The following is a 14,963-nucleotide window of genomic DNA, read 5'->3' on the forward strand; positions in this document are numbered from 1 at the left end:
TTACTTTATTTTTCTTATTATATTATGCTTTATATATAATATTTCATTTTTAAATAAATGTATATAATTTATATTAATGTAAAAATAAGCAGTTTTAAAGCTGTTGATATAATTAAAATAAGCAAGCATTTTGTCATGAAATTGATGTTGCCATATGAGACTTTTAATTCGAAGTAAAAAGATAACAATAATGCAAAGTATATTTTACTATCCAGAGGGGTCTTTATTACTGGTTGAATTTTGGACCTCTCTCTTAAATATAGATCTAAATAGCTTAATTCAGATTATAGACAGTTGCATTGCATGTCAAGTGGTACAACCATTATAAAACTGGGAAAATATTTGCATATCATAAACTCTTTTCTTCATCTAAGGTATATGTTTACTACACCCAAAAGCTAATACAGCTGTCCACTTAACAGTCTGTTTGAGGTGAATACGCTGTAAAAAAAAGTTTTGTTTTCTTTTCAAAAAAGGCGTTCCATCGCAGCACATGCCATCTGCTCAACGGTCTCAAATTTGCATAAAAAATAATGGTATCAATTTTTAACATGTATGAGTGCTGTGAAATTTTAGCTTCATATATCTAATACTTTAAGATATACTTTTATGAAAAATGGTCAGTTGACCCACTGGCCTTTCTTTCACACATTAAACACTCATAAATGTTTGAGGATGAATATCTAAAAGACTATTAAAGCAGTCGGTACTCTGATGTAATTGCTTCTAGTGGTCTGTAGGTTCCAAAAGTGTTGGAAACATTGCACATTTTTGTTATCACTAAATACTAGCATCGCAAAATTGTTGAACATTCATGATGCAAACCCCCCCTAGATATGGCATAATCAAAAGCATTTAGTAATGCAGTACTGCAACATTTATTGGTAACCTTATTCAGTTTCATATTTTCTAATAAACCATGAAATGTATCTGTCAAACATTATCAGTATTTTGTTGAATTACTAAATTTATTTTCTTATTTGTAATTCTTGAATTTTATGTTATAGTACACCTAAGGTGGTGAAAAGTGTGTCTGATGAAAATGTTTAACTGAAGAGGACTCATAGAGGACGTTTTATAATAACATTCACGGCTTATGAAAACATCAACAAAATTCATTTTTGTTTTCCCATTTAAAGTGCATATTGCAGACAGCAATTAACACAGTAGATATTGTGGCTCAAAAAACTCTGATAATGATGGAAAATCAGTTGTGCAAAATTCATTTTTGAATTTCTTTTTTAATATTTTGTTCAAATAAAATGAAAATATTTGGATTCAATCATTCAAGCATGTGACCTTCCGTCTGATAACTTCATTGGCTACAACAAAGCCAACAACCATTAAAATCACTGTTAGTATTTATTTAATTTTTTTAGCTTAAAGAATCCCTGATAAATACAGAAATGAACCAAAATATAATTAAGTGTTCAAACTTGGTGTTATGAAAAATGTTAAAAATCTGGTTTAGGTTAAGGTAGGGATAAGTAAATATGAATTCTTGCCTATGTGTCCAAAAAAAAAAGTTTGTGGAGGCGGTACCTCGGGTGTATAACATACAGCAGTAACCACTTCCTGTCCTCTCGCAACTCGGATGCTTTGGTCGTTTGCAATCTGAATTTGAATCATCTGTTCAATTTCTGTGTTAGCAGCATGCCTCTTCAGTTTGAATTCTTACCTTATTTGTGAGATAGATCAAGTTGTTCCCATAAAAATGATAAATGTTTAGTATTTATATGTTGTTAATCTATCTGTGATTTCTGTATTCTTTGTTTTCTGCACAGCTGGGCAAGTCAGTGATAGCTAAGGTGGCCATTTCCAAAGGTACAGTGCTCAGCCCCGACATGTTTGCCGTGAAGGTTGGTGAGCCAAAGGGCATCCCTCCAGAGAACATGCAGAACCTAGTGGGCAAGAAGATCAAAGTGGATGTGAAGGAAGATGACAGCATCTTGGCAGACATGATAGAATGAATAACCTTCAAAACTGTTGGAATAGAGGCAGGCAGAAAGAGAGGGTTAGAAAATGTAGAAAGAAATTGGACAGGTGATGTGAACAGATCGAGAAACAACAAATAAGGGAAGAAAATATGGGCTTAAATGAAGATAAGGTGTGTATCTGGTCAAATTAATGGGAAGAGCTGAATTGTCTTTCCTCTGCATAATTTGCACAAATAAAGCAAATTAAATGTGAACATGTCTGTACTTCAGAATTAGAATGCAGCTTAAGGTGCTCTATCTGTATGCTTCCATGCACTGTTTGCATGTAAAGGCAAAAATATCTGCATATTCTCATGTTAGGAATGAATGTTTACATTTATAGCATCAGATGCAAATATATCTGATATGCAAACATTTCCCCCAAAATAAGGAAACAACTGTGTATGAGATTTGTCAAAACTGACACATGCACTTTATAAGAATATACAAACACCTTCACTATTTTGTGAGTGATTTTTTTCCTGCTTCTGTTTTCCCAGCACACATTATTGAGTGATTATGGTGATATATGGTTATATAGGTTCCACACCAATCAAACACACCTTTACCACCTCTGCCATTTTTGCAGGCTTTACATTTGGAGAAATGATTATGGTCCTGGATTTTTTAATAATTATCCTTTAAATAAAAAAGTTCTGAAAACATCTAGTTTGCATCATCTTTATTCTGGAGTGATTCATCCCTTCCCATCCAAACATTTAAATATAGCAAAATGTGTCAATACAGAGGCTTCACACCAATTAGACACAGATTAATAAACCCAAGCTGGTAACATTAGATATAAGTATGCAGTACTGAGTATAATTAGGTGTTAGGTACACATTAGTGTGTAATTTACAAACACAGTTTACAAAAGCAGTTTATAAGTTTAAATATAATAATGACATTTTTTAACCTTGGAAACAGTGGAATCAACATTTAAACACTTGTCTCTATTAATTGTTCATGCCATCACAAAAATGGTCAAAGTATTTATATGCAAAATAGTTAAATGTACATTTATAACTAAAACAAATTTTGTCAGGTTTTATAAACATTTATTGCAATCCATGGCTAATTCAGGGAGCTAATAGTTGTTAGTGAAATACAATGGGTGACCTCATCAAAAGTGAAGATCATCTATCGCTTAAGCATTTGTTAGTGGAAGGCCAGCAGTACCACAAAAGTCTCGGCTATTTTTGACATGACAAAAGAGAAAAGAAAAAAATGGAAACAGGCAAAGGACAAAGTGATAAACAGCATACAAATCTTTATTGCAAGAGTCAACCTTAACCCGCTTCAGCTTTACAGAATACTGCAATGTATGTAGGATGAGAGTGTGAAGGATTGGGAGGGGTTTATGAGAGAAGCATTGAGCAACTTAAGGCACAGGCTACTCTCAGCTTGAATATACTGAACCTCCTGCAGTTAAAATTCAACGTTAATTAGGTTATGCTTCTGTGGACTCATTTTCCACAGCAGCACAGAAGCTGAGGGGCAGCTCGTCCCACAGCATAGCTTAAAGTTCATTGTTAGCATGGAGGAATTTGGGGCAATTTGGACATTTCATAGGTTTTGCTTTAAATAGTAAACTCAAACACCACTTTAATGTTGTAAAACATCGGGTTGTAGGTAACAAAAAAAGCTAACTATTATAAATAATAAATAGTGTTACATTTCTAATTAAGTTGGCAAGCAAATAGCACGTGAAGTTTACTCTAATGAAAAAGACATGAGCTAAAATGAATAATAAAATTCTTACTTTCTAACTGCTGCTTGCCAGGTAAAAATTACTGCAGCTTCAATTTGTTTCAATTTAAACCCAACTACAAGACAAAAACAAAAAACAAACAAAAAAGCTAGCTAGTCATAGAATCAAAGAGGATATCTGGTTATTATTACTCATCCAACGTGTGAAACCTGCTGTGAGGACAATTAAAGTGTGGCCAGAGGGGACAGACGCAGTGCTCCAGGACAGATTTAAAAACACAGACTGGAATATGTTCACCCACACAGACCTGGACCAGTACGCCTCATCTGTACTGGATTACATCTCCGAAACCACAGACAGTGTCACCACCCAGAAACGGATCACCATATACCCCAACCAGAAGCCTTGGATGAACCGGGATGTTCGTCTCCTCCTGAAGGCCCGCAACACTGCCTTTAGGTCAGGAGATGCACACGCCTACAGCACAGCCAGGGCTAATCTAAAGAAGGGCATCAAAAAAGCCAAACACCATTACAAAAAGAAGGTAGAAGAACACTTCTCCAACTCCAACCCCCGACGCATGTGGCAAGGACTCCAGACCATTACAGACTACAGGACCACCAAACCCTCCCCCGCATCCTCTGATGTCTCCTTCCTCAATGAGCTCAACAACTTTTATGCTCGTTTTGAGCGAGGGAACCCCACAACCACAACCGAAGCAGACGTGATGCCAGACCACCAACCTCTGACTCTCTCCCCCACCGATGTAGGAGCGGTGCTGAGCAGGATCAATGTCCACAAGGCTGCAGGCCCTGATGGCATCCCCGGGCGTGTTCTCAGAGCGTGTTCTGGGGAGCTTGCAGGAGTGCTGACAGACATATTCAATCTGTCCTTGGCCCACGCTGTGGTACCGGCCTGCTTCAAATCCACCTCCATTGTCCCGATACCCAAAAACTCCAACCCATCTTGCCTCAATGATTACCGCCCAGTAGCACTCACCCCCATCATCACTAAGTGCTTAGAGCAGCTGGTCCTAGCACACTTCAAATCCTGTCTCCCCCCCACCCTGGACCCCCACCAATTCGCATACCGCCAGAACAGGAGCACAGAGGATGCAGTCTCCATCGCACTGCACTCTGTCCTCTCACACCTGGACAACAACAACACATACGCCAGAATGCTGTTTATAGACTTCAGTTCAGCGTTCAATACAATCCACCCCTCACAACTCATCAGGAAACTGACAGACCTGGGCATCAATTCCCTCATCTGCAAATGGTTACTGGACTTCCTGACCAACCGCCCCCAACATGTCCGGCTGGATAACCGCTGCTCATCTACAATCACTACAATCACGATGAACACCGGCGTACCACAAGGCTGTGTGATGAGCCCTTTCCTCTACTCCCTCTTCACCCACGACTGCAGACCTGCTGATGGTTCCAACACCATCATTAAGTTTGCAGATGACACCACGGTGATTGGCCTCATCAGTGACAACGATGAGGCCGCCTACAGGGAGGAGGTGGATCGTCTGGCTGAGTGGTGCGACACAAACAACCTGCTGCTTAACACCGAGAAGACCAAGGAGCTCATCGTGGACTACAGGAGGAATGCTGACCCACATCCACCCATCCACATTAAGGGGACGGCTGTGGAGCGTGTGAGCAGCTTCAAGTTCCTGGGAGTCCACATCTCCGAGGATCTCACCTGGACGACCAACTGCTCCAAGCTGGTCAAGAAGGCTCACCAGCGCCTCTTCTTCTTGAGGACTCTGAGGAAGAACCACCTGTCCTCAGACATCCTGGTGAACTTCTATCGCTGCACCATCGAGAGCATCCTGACCAACTGTATAACAGTCTGGTATGGGAACTGCTCTGCCTCGGACCGGAAGGCGTTGCAGAGGGTCGTGAAAACTGCCCAGCGCATCGCCGGAGCACCACTTCCTGCCATAAAAGACATCTACAGGAAGCGGTGTCTGAAAAGGGCTGGGAAAATCATCAAAGACCCCAGTCACCCATCACATGGACTCTTCACCCTCCTGCCCTCTGGGAGGCGCCACAGGAGCCTCCGGACTAAGACCACCAGGTACCGGAACAGCTTCTTCCCCACAGCTGTCAGACTCCTGAACTCTGCCTCCTGACATCTGACCCACGTTAAACTCATGGACTGAACATACACACACCCACAATGGACAACTGTACCCTCAAACACACAATAATAACATGGACTGAACCACCACTCACAACCACTAGCACTTTATATAGCCTCTGTAGAAACTATCTACACCCTCACTTATCTTAACTGCACTACTGTATAGCTCTGTGTAAATAATCATTCTGTACATTCGATAATCTTTAATCCTACAACTTGCATAGTTCCCATTTCTGTATAGCTGTATATCTCAGATTCTGTAAAGTTATTTATTTCATATTCTGTATAGTTTTTCATATTTATATCCTGTTCATAGCCTGTACATAGCTTGTACTCACTACAGCCTGTACATACTTATAGTTATAGAATATTCACAACATACTTCATACCGTGTACATTATAACATACCATAATAGACCCATTTCTGTAATATACTCACATATCTATATTATTGCTAATATATATTGTAATATATCTATATCACTAAAGCACTTCTGGATGGATGCAAACTGCATTTCGTTGCCCTGTACCTGTGCATGTGCAATGACAATAAAGTTGAATTCTATTCTATTCTATTCTATTATTTCTGTTTACAATTCCTATGGGGTTGACTAACAAACTGAAGAAGCCCTGTGTTATTATATAGGTACTAATGTGTGATATGAACCAGCTTGTTTGCATTTTCTGTCTTGGGGTTCTCAAAATATACAGAAACAAATAAATAAATAAGAAGTACAATCTGTACATCCTTTAAGAAACAAATATGCAGACCAGACAGCAGAGGACACCACAGAACATCCATGTATCATCCACCAAACAACACCATAACACTCCTTGAGTGTCTTTAAAGCAAGTCTCTTAAAAAAAACTCTTTGAAAAAATGTTAAAGAAAGGGAAAAAACTGTGTCCGTTTGTTTAATTTCAGGTCTTCCCCGTTTAAGGCCATCTTCCCTTCTCTGTGAGCAATGATTCTCAAACTGTGGGCGCCCTCTACTGGTGGCCATCCAGCCATTTAAGAATGGGTGCAGACAACCAGAGGAAAATTATTGTGAAATTACTTTGAATTCATATAATAATTTCTTAGCAAAGATATAGAATAGTTAATTGATGCTGTTGTCCCCATCTAAAAACAAAAAAAACCAAAACACATCTAACCTCAGATCCTTTCTCATTAATAACTGTTGATTTAAAGAACACAATAATAAATACACTTAAAAGGTGGAGGTTTTTGAAAAAACAACACTAACTCTTATTGGCTTCTCTTCAGAAATAGAAGGCTTGATTAACTGGTGTATGAGAATACTGTACTTACATTCAAAGCTTCACTGACTATTCACACAGTTCTGAAAGTATGTATCAACCAACTGACTCAAGATTTCAAAACTCCAAATACAGTTCTATTTGTCTCACCAATATTAACTTTATAAATCTTTAAAAATTCCATCATTTAGATGTGTTTGGTCGAGGTAGAAACACTGGTGTTCAAAATGCAACATACTGAATACCAATTAATCTTACTCATGTTGTGCCTGAGCACACTCAATTGGAAGGACAATTCAGCCATGTGTCAGGATAAAAACAAGGCCTCAAGTGACTTATACAGGTGTTACGAAACAAGATGGAGAAGCAAGAGCACAGAGGAAGAGTGATTGGAAGAGGCCTTTGAGGCAACAGAAGGCAATGTTCAAATTGTTATTGTCTTTCAAACGGAGCAATTTGTGTAGCAAAAACAAATAAATATTTCTTATGTTATCTTTGTGATTTTATTTGTAGTATTTCCTGCCACATCTACATTAAATTAAAGTACTCAGGTTTGCTACATACACTGAAAAGTTGCTCATACATGTTCTTCTAGAACCATTTTCTTAATTCTGTTGTATAAACAGGTTAAACATGAATTTTCAGTTTGTCTGCACTGAGTCATCTCAAGTGGGTTTATTTATTTATTTAATAAATTCTTCAGACATTGTTTGCTTTGTGTTAAGACTGTCCTCTCTTTGTTTTACTTTCTGTTTTAAGACCACAGGCTGTTTATGTGAGACCAGGACCTTCATGTCTTTGAATAGGCTAAATCAGTTACTGCTGTTGGGCAGGGCTGAACTGAGATAAAATAATCAGCCCAGGCATTTGTGGTCCAGGCGACTCACCATGATCTCTATATATCATTTCATTTTGTTTGACTATTGATATTAATATAGGTATTAATCGGGTCGGTACAGTTGTTGTTGGGTTATTTCTCAGTTGCACTGCAGTGTGTGATAATAATTAAAATCTACTATTAGCAAATGGTTTATGGTCAAAGCAGCCATTGATTTTACCCGAATCCCTGAATCTATCCCTTCCTAATTATGTCCCTCCATCTATTTTCTTACCACGTGAATTTCACCTGGTGAGAAATTCACGTGTCTCTTCCTCAGCACCAGCAGCCTTCTGTGATTGTAAAGCTTGATTATTAGATGCTGCTGGTACTTCTGTTACAGTCACAGCCAGACCGATGCTAACATGTCGGTTAATCTGACACATTTAGCTGCATCTCATATTAGTTTCTTTCAGTGTTCTCTCTCGGCTTTCCAGCTCCACTTTCTCGCTACTTCTTCCACACCAAACATTTTCTTCAAGGTGCAGCGAAGGTAGGAGAGGGGCCGGTAGCGTTAGGACATTTGATTGGGTAATCCAATTTCACTAATGAAAATGAACGAATGGGCTGCTGCCATTTCTTGTATGGCTGGTGCGCAGCGGGCACTTCAGGCCGGCCCATCGGCCCAAAAGTGAGTCGGCTCACCGGGAAAATGCCCGGTATGTGCCCTGTCACTGGGCTAAATTTCATATATATATATATATATATATATATATATATATATATATATATATATATATATATATATATATATATATATACTTTGCTTGTAGCTTTGAATTTTGGTTGGAAAGCCCAAAGCTTTGGTTGGAAGATGTCTATTCAACCACTTGTTTCACGGGAAGTTTATATCTATAAATATAAATGTACATACCCATAAATATGATTTTCCATAGCTATAAATTTGTCGATGCAAATAAAAACAGAACAGAATGGTTGCTTTTATTTTGAAAGAAAATCCGCGATTGCTACGTTGACCCACAAAGGCGGAAGTTGCGGCACATCCTGTTTGTGCATGACGTTAACTGTTCCGGTTATCTACCCGGGTTGACACTTTTTAGTTGTCTTTATTACTTTCACTGGTTGTACTCGCTTTCTTTTCTACCAACAAAATGCCGTTAGAGTTTGAGCTGTGTCCCGGTCGCATGATCGGAGGGAACCATCCGTGTTTCATCATAGCTGAGATTGGACAGAACCACCAGGGAGACATTGAGATCGCAAAGAAAATGATAAAAATGGCAAAGGTAATGTAAAAAAGCAAACACGTATCGGTTTGTCTTTTAGGTATATTTACGCACAGACAATCAAACACACGCACGCACACAATATACCGTCTGTTTCCTGAACTTCATTCATAAGAAAGCAATATGCTTCACCCAAGCAAATCATAAACTTTTCGTTTCAGACATGAAATCCTGAAATCAAAGTTGGATGCTTCATTTAACCAGTTTATGCCATTTAAACGGTGTTTCTGGCATAAGTTGCAAAATATTAAATTACTAGATTTATGAATGGAGTTTGGCTTCTCATTCTGTGCCTGTCCTATAGCGCCCTCTTGTGCCTGCTGCTTGATTCAAACCAGACGTGAATTGTATTCAATTGTAGTAAAATTTGTCTTAAATTCGTTAGCTGTGTTCATGTGCCCATTAAACCTGTTATGAAGGATTTGTATCATGTCCACATCTTTTTAGTACAACACTTACAATTTTTTTTTCCAGAACACTATCAAGTTACAGGTATTTATCAAGTGTGTCTTGTAGGATCTTAAAAGATACGTGAGAGCAACTCAAGAAACTAGTACCATTCAAAAAAAAAAATCAAAAATCTTCTCCCCACCTCCTCAGGACTGTGGTGCAGACTGTGCCAAATTTCAGAAGAGTGAATTAGAGTTTAAGTTCAACAAGAAAGCCTTGGCCCGCCCATACACCTCCAAACACTCCTGGGGGGAAACCTACGGTGTGCACAAGCGCCATCTGGAGTTCAGCCACGATCAGTACAGGGAACTGCAGAAATATGCAGAAGAGGTGGGGATCTACTTTACTGCATCGGGAATGGATGAGGTAAGGGAGAGTTTTGTTCATAGTATTATGGTACTTTACTCAGTGGAGAAGTTTAACCATAAGCTTTTCTGTCTTCAGATGGCGGTGGAGTTTCTTCATGAGCTTAATGTGCCTTTCTTCAAAGTGGGTTCTGGAGACACCAATAACTTCCCCTATCTAGTTAAAACTGCCAAAAAAGGTGAGAGTGAAATACCACGTGTGGAGAAATGGCTCAAGTTTAAAACTCAATCATCGGCATCAGTGTTCAAAATTTGTATATATATATATATATATATATATATATATATATATATATATTTTTAAATCCTGATTTAAATTCTACAAATTCTTAGTGAACACTAGGGGTGCAACGATATTCGTATCGATATTGAACCGTTCGATACAGTGCTTTCGGTTCGGTACGCATATGTATCGAACAATACAACATTTGTAATTTATTTTATCAATTTTCCTTCTGACGATGCTGTCTGTGTTGAGCGCTCAGTGAATCTGTGTTCGACTACTCCTCCTAGGCTGCACTGTCGAGCGCAGATCCACTGAGCGCTCAACACAGACAGCATAGTCAGAAGGAAGAGCGCAGGGCAAGCTAGCGAGACAGAAGTTAAGCTCTACTTGCAACATTCAGATCTGGCGTTTGGAATTATTTTGGTTTTCATGTGACGTATGACCCTGAAGGTAAGCGAGTCATGGACTAAAGTAAAACAGTATGTTGGATGTGCCATGCAATGCTCAATTACATTGGTGTGAACTAGTGTGTTAGCGCAGTTAGCTCGTTAACGTGTTTGCTGTCTAGCCCCATGCACGGAGCGATCGGCGGTAGCTCGTTAACGGAGATTTGCCGTGTTGTGGCGTTAAGGTCATTTCAACGAGATTAACCTGAAAGCACTAGTGGGAACACAACGAATATGACTGCACATTTACGCCGACATCATCCTAGTGCAAAGACAAGTGGAAGCAGACAAAAAAAAGCAAGCATGCTACTAACTTTAGCCGAGTCATTTAGACAGCTGTTAGCACATGATTCTCCTTATGCTGCTGAGAATATAGCCCAGAAGAAGCGGATAGTATAGCTTTTATTTTGGAAAGAGCCATTTCTCTGTAATAAACTCTCTTTTCCAAAGATGAGTGATTCCTCAATCAGATACAGGGCTTGCAATATCGCTAGCCCGACGTCCCGGAGCTAGCGATTTTTTCAGTCGGGCTACCAAAATCTATCTCTTCCCTGCCCGTCGGGCTATTGTAGGAAAAATATATGTCAATGCTTTTGCATTCTTTCAGAAATGTAGCTGGGTAATTATGTCATTGGCATCGGTGAGCCACTGTCAATATGTGACATATTGAAGTCGCGTTTGAATTTGCGCTTGTTTTTTTGCTTTCACTTTGCAATCGTGCGAACTGTGTATAGAGAGCGACAGCACTGATCTGTGAGTGATGATAATTTGTGCACCAATTCCTCTGACATCGTCTTATTAATCGTTAGCTTACTATGCAAACATGACAAGTGAAATCTCCCGCAGCAAGCTTAAACATGTGAGAGGTTGATCGCGCAGAGAATCGCTGAGCTTATGTGAGTGAGCGTGTAAAAGCATTTCAGTTCTGCTGAGTCAAATAAGACAGGTCAGGGTGAAGAAGTGACAGCCAAAGAAAAGCTTACCACAAAACGGAGAAGTTATGACAAATCAGACTATAAGGCAAAAAGAAAGTGCAGCTTTATGGTTTCATGGACAAAAGAATTTCTGTGGCTGCAATATGATGAGCTAAATAACCAGGGCTGCACATAAGTGGTCCGCAGGTGCGCATTCGCTGTCAAAATAAAAAACACGCACAAGGGTTAGGGTTACATTTAAAAACTGTACTTTTGAGTTAAAATATATATTTATAATTTTAATAAATGACAAATTAAAAATGCATGAACATTTTTTTGTATCGAAAAAATATCGAACCGTGACACCAAAGTATCGAACCGAACCGAACCGTGAATTTTGTGTATCGTTGCACCCCTAGTGAACACCTAATTCATCCTCTCTGTTTAAGGCCACTGTCCCTTTAAGTCACATTTCTTCTGGCTCCCCCTTACAAATAAAAGATTTGAGCAGCACCTGATTGAGGCTTCTGTAACCAGAGCCAGAGTTGTATACCTAAGATTATGGTTCTGTGAATAGTTGCTCTTATACAGCAGTAGAATGTTAGGAAAAAACTGTGAAATTGTTCAGCTAAAGTTGTTTAAAACATGAACTTAATGCTCAGAGATTACCTTTGCATATACATACCTCATCATTTAAAGCTTTGGTTTTGTTTAATTTGACCATCCATCATTTTAATTAGATATAGATTAAATAGATAGACTATATTACAGAAATCACGAAAAAGCACAGGTACACTTTAAAAAGGCAAAAAAGAGAAAACGATAGACAACTCAATACATGCACCATGTAACATATAAAATGGGTCTTAAAGGAAGCATACATTTATAATTTTATAAAATGTGACACAGAATTACAATTTAATATTTAGAATGTAATTTAAACTTTAAATATAGTTGGACCTCGAGGAGTCTGTGTCTGTTTTCATTCTGCATAAATATGGATGACATGAACTCTACACTGTACAAGCAAGGCAGTGTACAATAACTCCAGAGGAATACTGAGGGGTGTCGTAGCGCTTAGCTTACTGCCAGTAACATGAGGTTTCTTATAGTGTTAGTGTTGCTGTCTTTCATTTGCCAGGACGCCCCATGGTGGTGTCCAGCGGGATGCAGTCCATGGAGACGATGCGTCGGGTCTACAAGACGGTCAAGGAGCACAACAAAAACTTTGCCATCCTGCAGTGTACCAGCGCCTATCCTCTGGAAGCTGAAGATGTCAACCTCAGAGTGATTACGGTGAATCTTCTAATCCAAACTGCATGTGGGATTATTTTGAAGGGTGTGTTCCTTTGGGTATGAGCAAAATAATCCAGAGAGTCCAGAATGATCCAGTTTTACAGGTTATGAAGCTTATTTTTTTATCCCTCAGCCTGAAAGGCTTGGGGTATTGTTGTCACCCTGCCAGGTGGATGGTTGGGCAGTGTGGGCTGGACTTAAAATGACTGGTGATCTGCACAACAGCATTTTTATATCATGTCAATAGCAACTGCCTGTACCATCTTGGCAAAAAAACCCCACATGAACATGAGTACATGTTGCAAATTGTAAAATGACAAACTTTTAAGAATAACATGTATGTCACCCATTTGTTGGCTGCAGGAATACCAGAAGGACTTTCCAGATATTCCCATTGGGTATTCAGGCCATGAGTCTGGAGTCAGTATAACAGTGGCGGCTGTGGCTCTGGGAGCAAAGGTTGTTGAGCGCCACATAACCTTGGACAAGACGTGGAAAGGAAGTGACCATGAAGCATCACTTGAGCCCGCTGAACTGGCTGAGCTGGTTCGCTCTATCCGACTGGTGGAGAGGGCACTGGGAAGCAGAATCAAGCGGATGTTACCCTGTGAGAAGCCGTGCCACGACAAGGTCAGAACGCCTTTCTCTAAAAAAAAAATTAATTAAAAATACTCAGCTTTACTGTTTAGCAAGCTTTTCAAGAAAATGTCGAACTTTTTCCTTTAATAATGTTGCTTTGTTTGCTGTTCCTTCAGCTGGGTAAGTCAGTGGTAGCCAAAGTAAAGATCCCCAAAGGAACAGTTCTGACTGAGGACATGTTGACGGTGAAGGTGGCAGAGCCCATGGGCGTTGTAGCTGAGGACATTTTCCAGTTGGTCGGAAAGACCGTCAAAGATGACGTGGAAGAGGACGACAGCATCGTGCCTGAGGTCGTCGATTGTTATGCCAAGAAGGCAAAGTACTGAAAATTGAAGGAAAGACCGAAGTCACTAGAGAAAGTGTAGTTGATTCATTGAAGGTTAGTTCTGAAGGTGCTTAATCTGAAACGTGGATGAGAGTAAGGGTTATTTTGCTTGGTGTTGCTGAAAGGCATGGGTGATCAGTAATTTGTTACATAATTGGACAGTTCATCAGATGGTTTTAATGTTATCACGGCCCCTGCTTTAGTTCTCTTTAGCCAAAGAGTTTTTACATTTTCTACAAGTGGTCTCACATAATGCACTTTCTGGCAAACACTTTGATCTCAGCATCCGGTTTAAGTCCAACACTTTGAGAGATGGCACAAGAGTTGTTACCGCTAACCTTGAGTGATTATATAAATGTTGAATATGCACTGCTGTGGCCCCATCATCTCATCCCATAGCAGTGAGGTCACGGAGCCTATTTGCTCTTTGTGTACGACTTCATTGACCAGCTGAGGTTGTCAACTTTTGCCAGAAAGAAGTTGTATTTATATAGTTTCTTCAGAAAGAGGAAAATGAGACTAATGGGGAGAGGGAAGCAAAACTAAATCAGACACCTTACACGTTACACATGCATTTGCCCTTTTACCCATTCTTGATTCATTTATTTTATTAATTTCTTTTGGTGGGGGGTCATGAATTGAAAATTCCTCATTTTTGTTCCAGTACTTATAACACACTGCACTTCTACTTTTCAGATTAAAAATGTTTGTTTACACCTGTAAATGTCAACATTTTGATATCTGTTGAGGTCTGTAATGTAATGGAAGAATGAAAATCTTTCAAATTAAAATTTTGCCTCAACACTGATGTTGTTTTGTTTTTTGTTCTTTACATAGATGAACTAATTCTCATGGATGAGAATGTTCATGTCATGGATCATTTACTACTACTACTACTACTATAGTTGTCATGTATGAAGATATAATAATTTCCACATCTTGGGTAATATACATTATTTAGAAATGGAAAAATAAGAACCTGGGTTTTTAAATACTGAGGTGAATAATTATACTATTTTCAAAGTAAATGCTTAGTGAATTCTTATAGATGAGTTTTTTTTTCAAGTAAGTCTCTAATAC

General features: G+C 39.1%; 1 protein-coding gene across 1 annotated transcript; it reads left to right on the plus strand.

The window, feature by feature from the left end:
- The first annotated feature begins 8,972 nt into the window (after positions 1-8,972).
- Positions 8,973-14,687, plus strand: LOC120717000 (sialic acid synthase-like). The gene is made up of 6 exons (XM_040004779.1): positions 8,973-9,222; positions 9,823-10,038; positions 10,117-10,216; positions 12,765-12,919; positions 13,283-13,549; positions 13,675-14,687. The coding sequence occupies exons 1-6, from the start codon at positions 9,091-9,093 to the stop codon at positions 13,882-13,884; spliced, it is 1,080 nt and encodes a 359-aa protein (XP_039860713.1). The 5' UTR covers positions 8,973-9,090; the 3' UTR covers positions 13,885-14,687.
- The last annotated feature ends 276 nt before the right edge of the window (positions 14,688-14,963 follow it).

The sequence above is a fragment of the Simochromis diagramma genome, unplaced genomic scaffold (assembly GCF_900408965.1).
Source record: "Simochromis diagramma unplaced genomic scaffold, fSimDia1.1 OVJJ01000487.1, whole genome shotgun sequence".
Taxonomy (NCBI): domain Eukaryota; kingdom Metazoa; phylum Chordata; class Actinopteri; order Cichliformes; family Cichlidae; genus Simochromis; species Simochromis diagramma.

Excerpts from the sequence above, each read along its gene's own strand:
- LOC120717000 (XM_040004779.1), top strand. The coding sequence starts at position 9,091 with ATGCCGTTAGAGTTTGAGCTGTGTCCCGGTCGCATGATCGGAGGGAAC. Across the intron at positions 9,223-9,822 it reads AAATGATAAAAATGGCAAAG|GACTGTGGTGCAGACTGTGC; the intron begins GTAATGTAAAAA and ends CCACCTCCTCAG. Across the intron at positions 12,920-13,282 it reads TCAACCTCAGAGTGATTACG|GAATACCAGAAGGACTTTCC; the intron begins GTGAATCTTCTA and ends TGTTGGCTGCAG.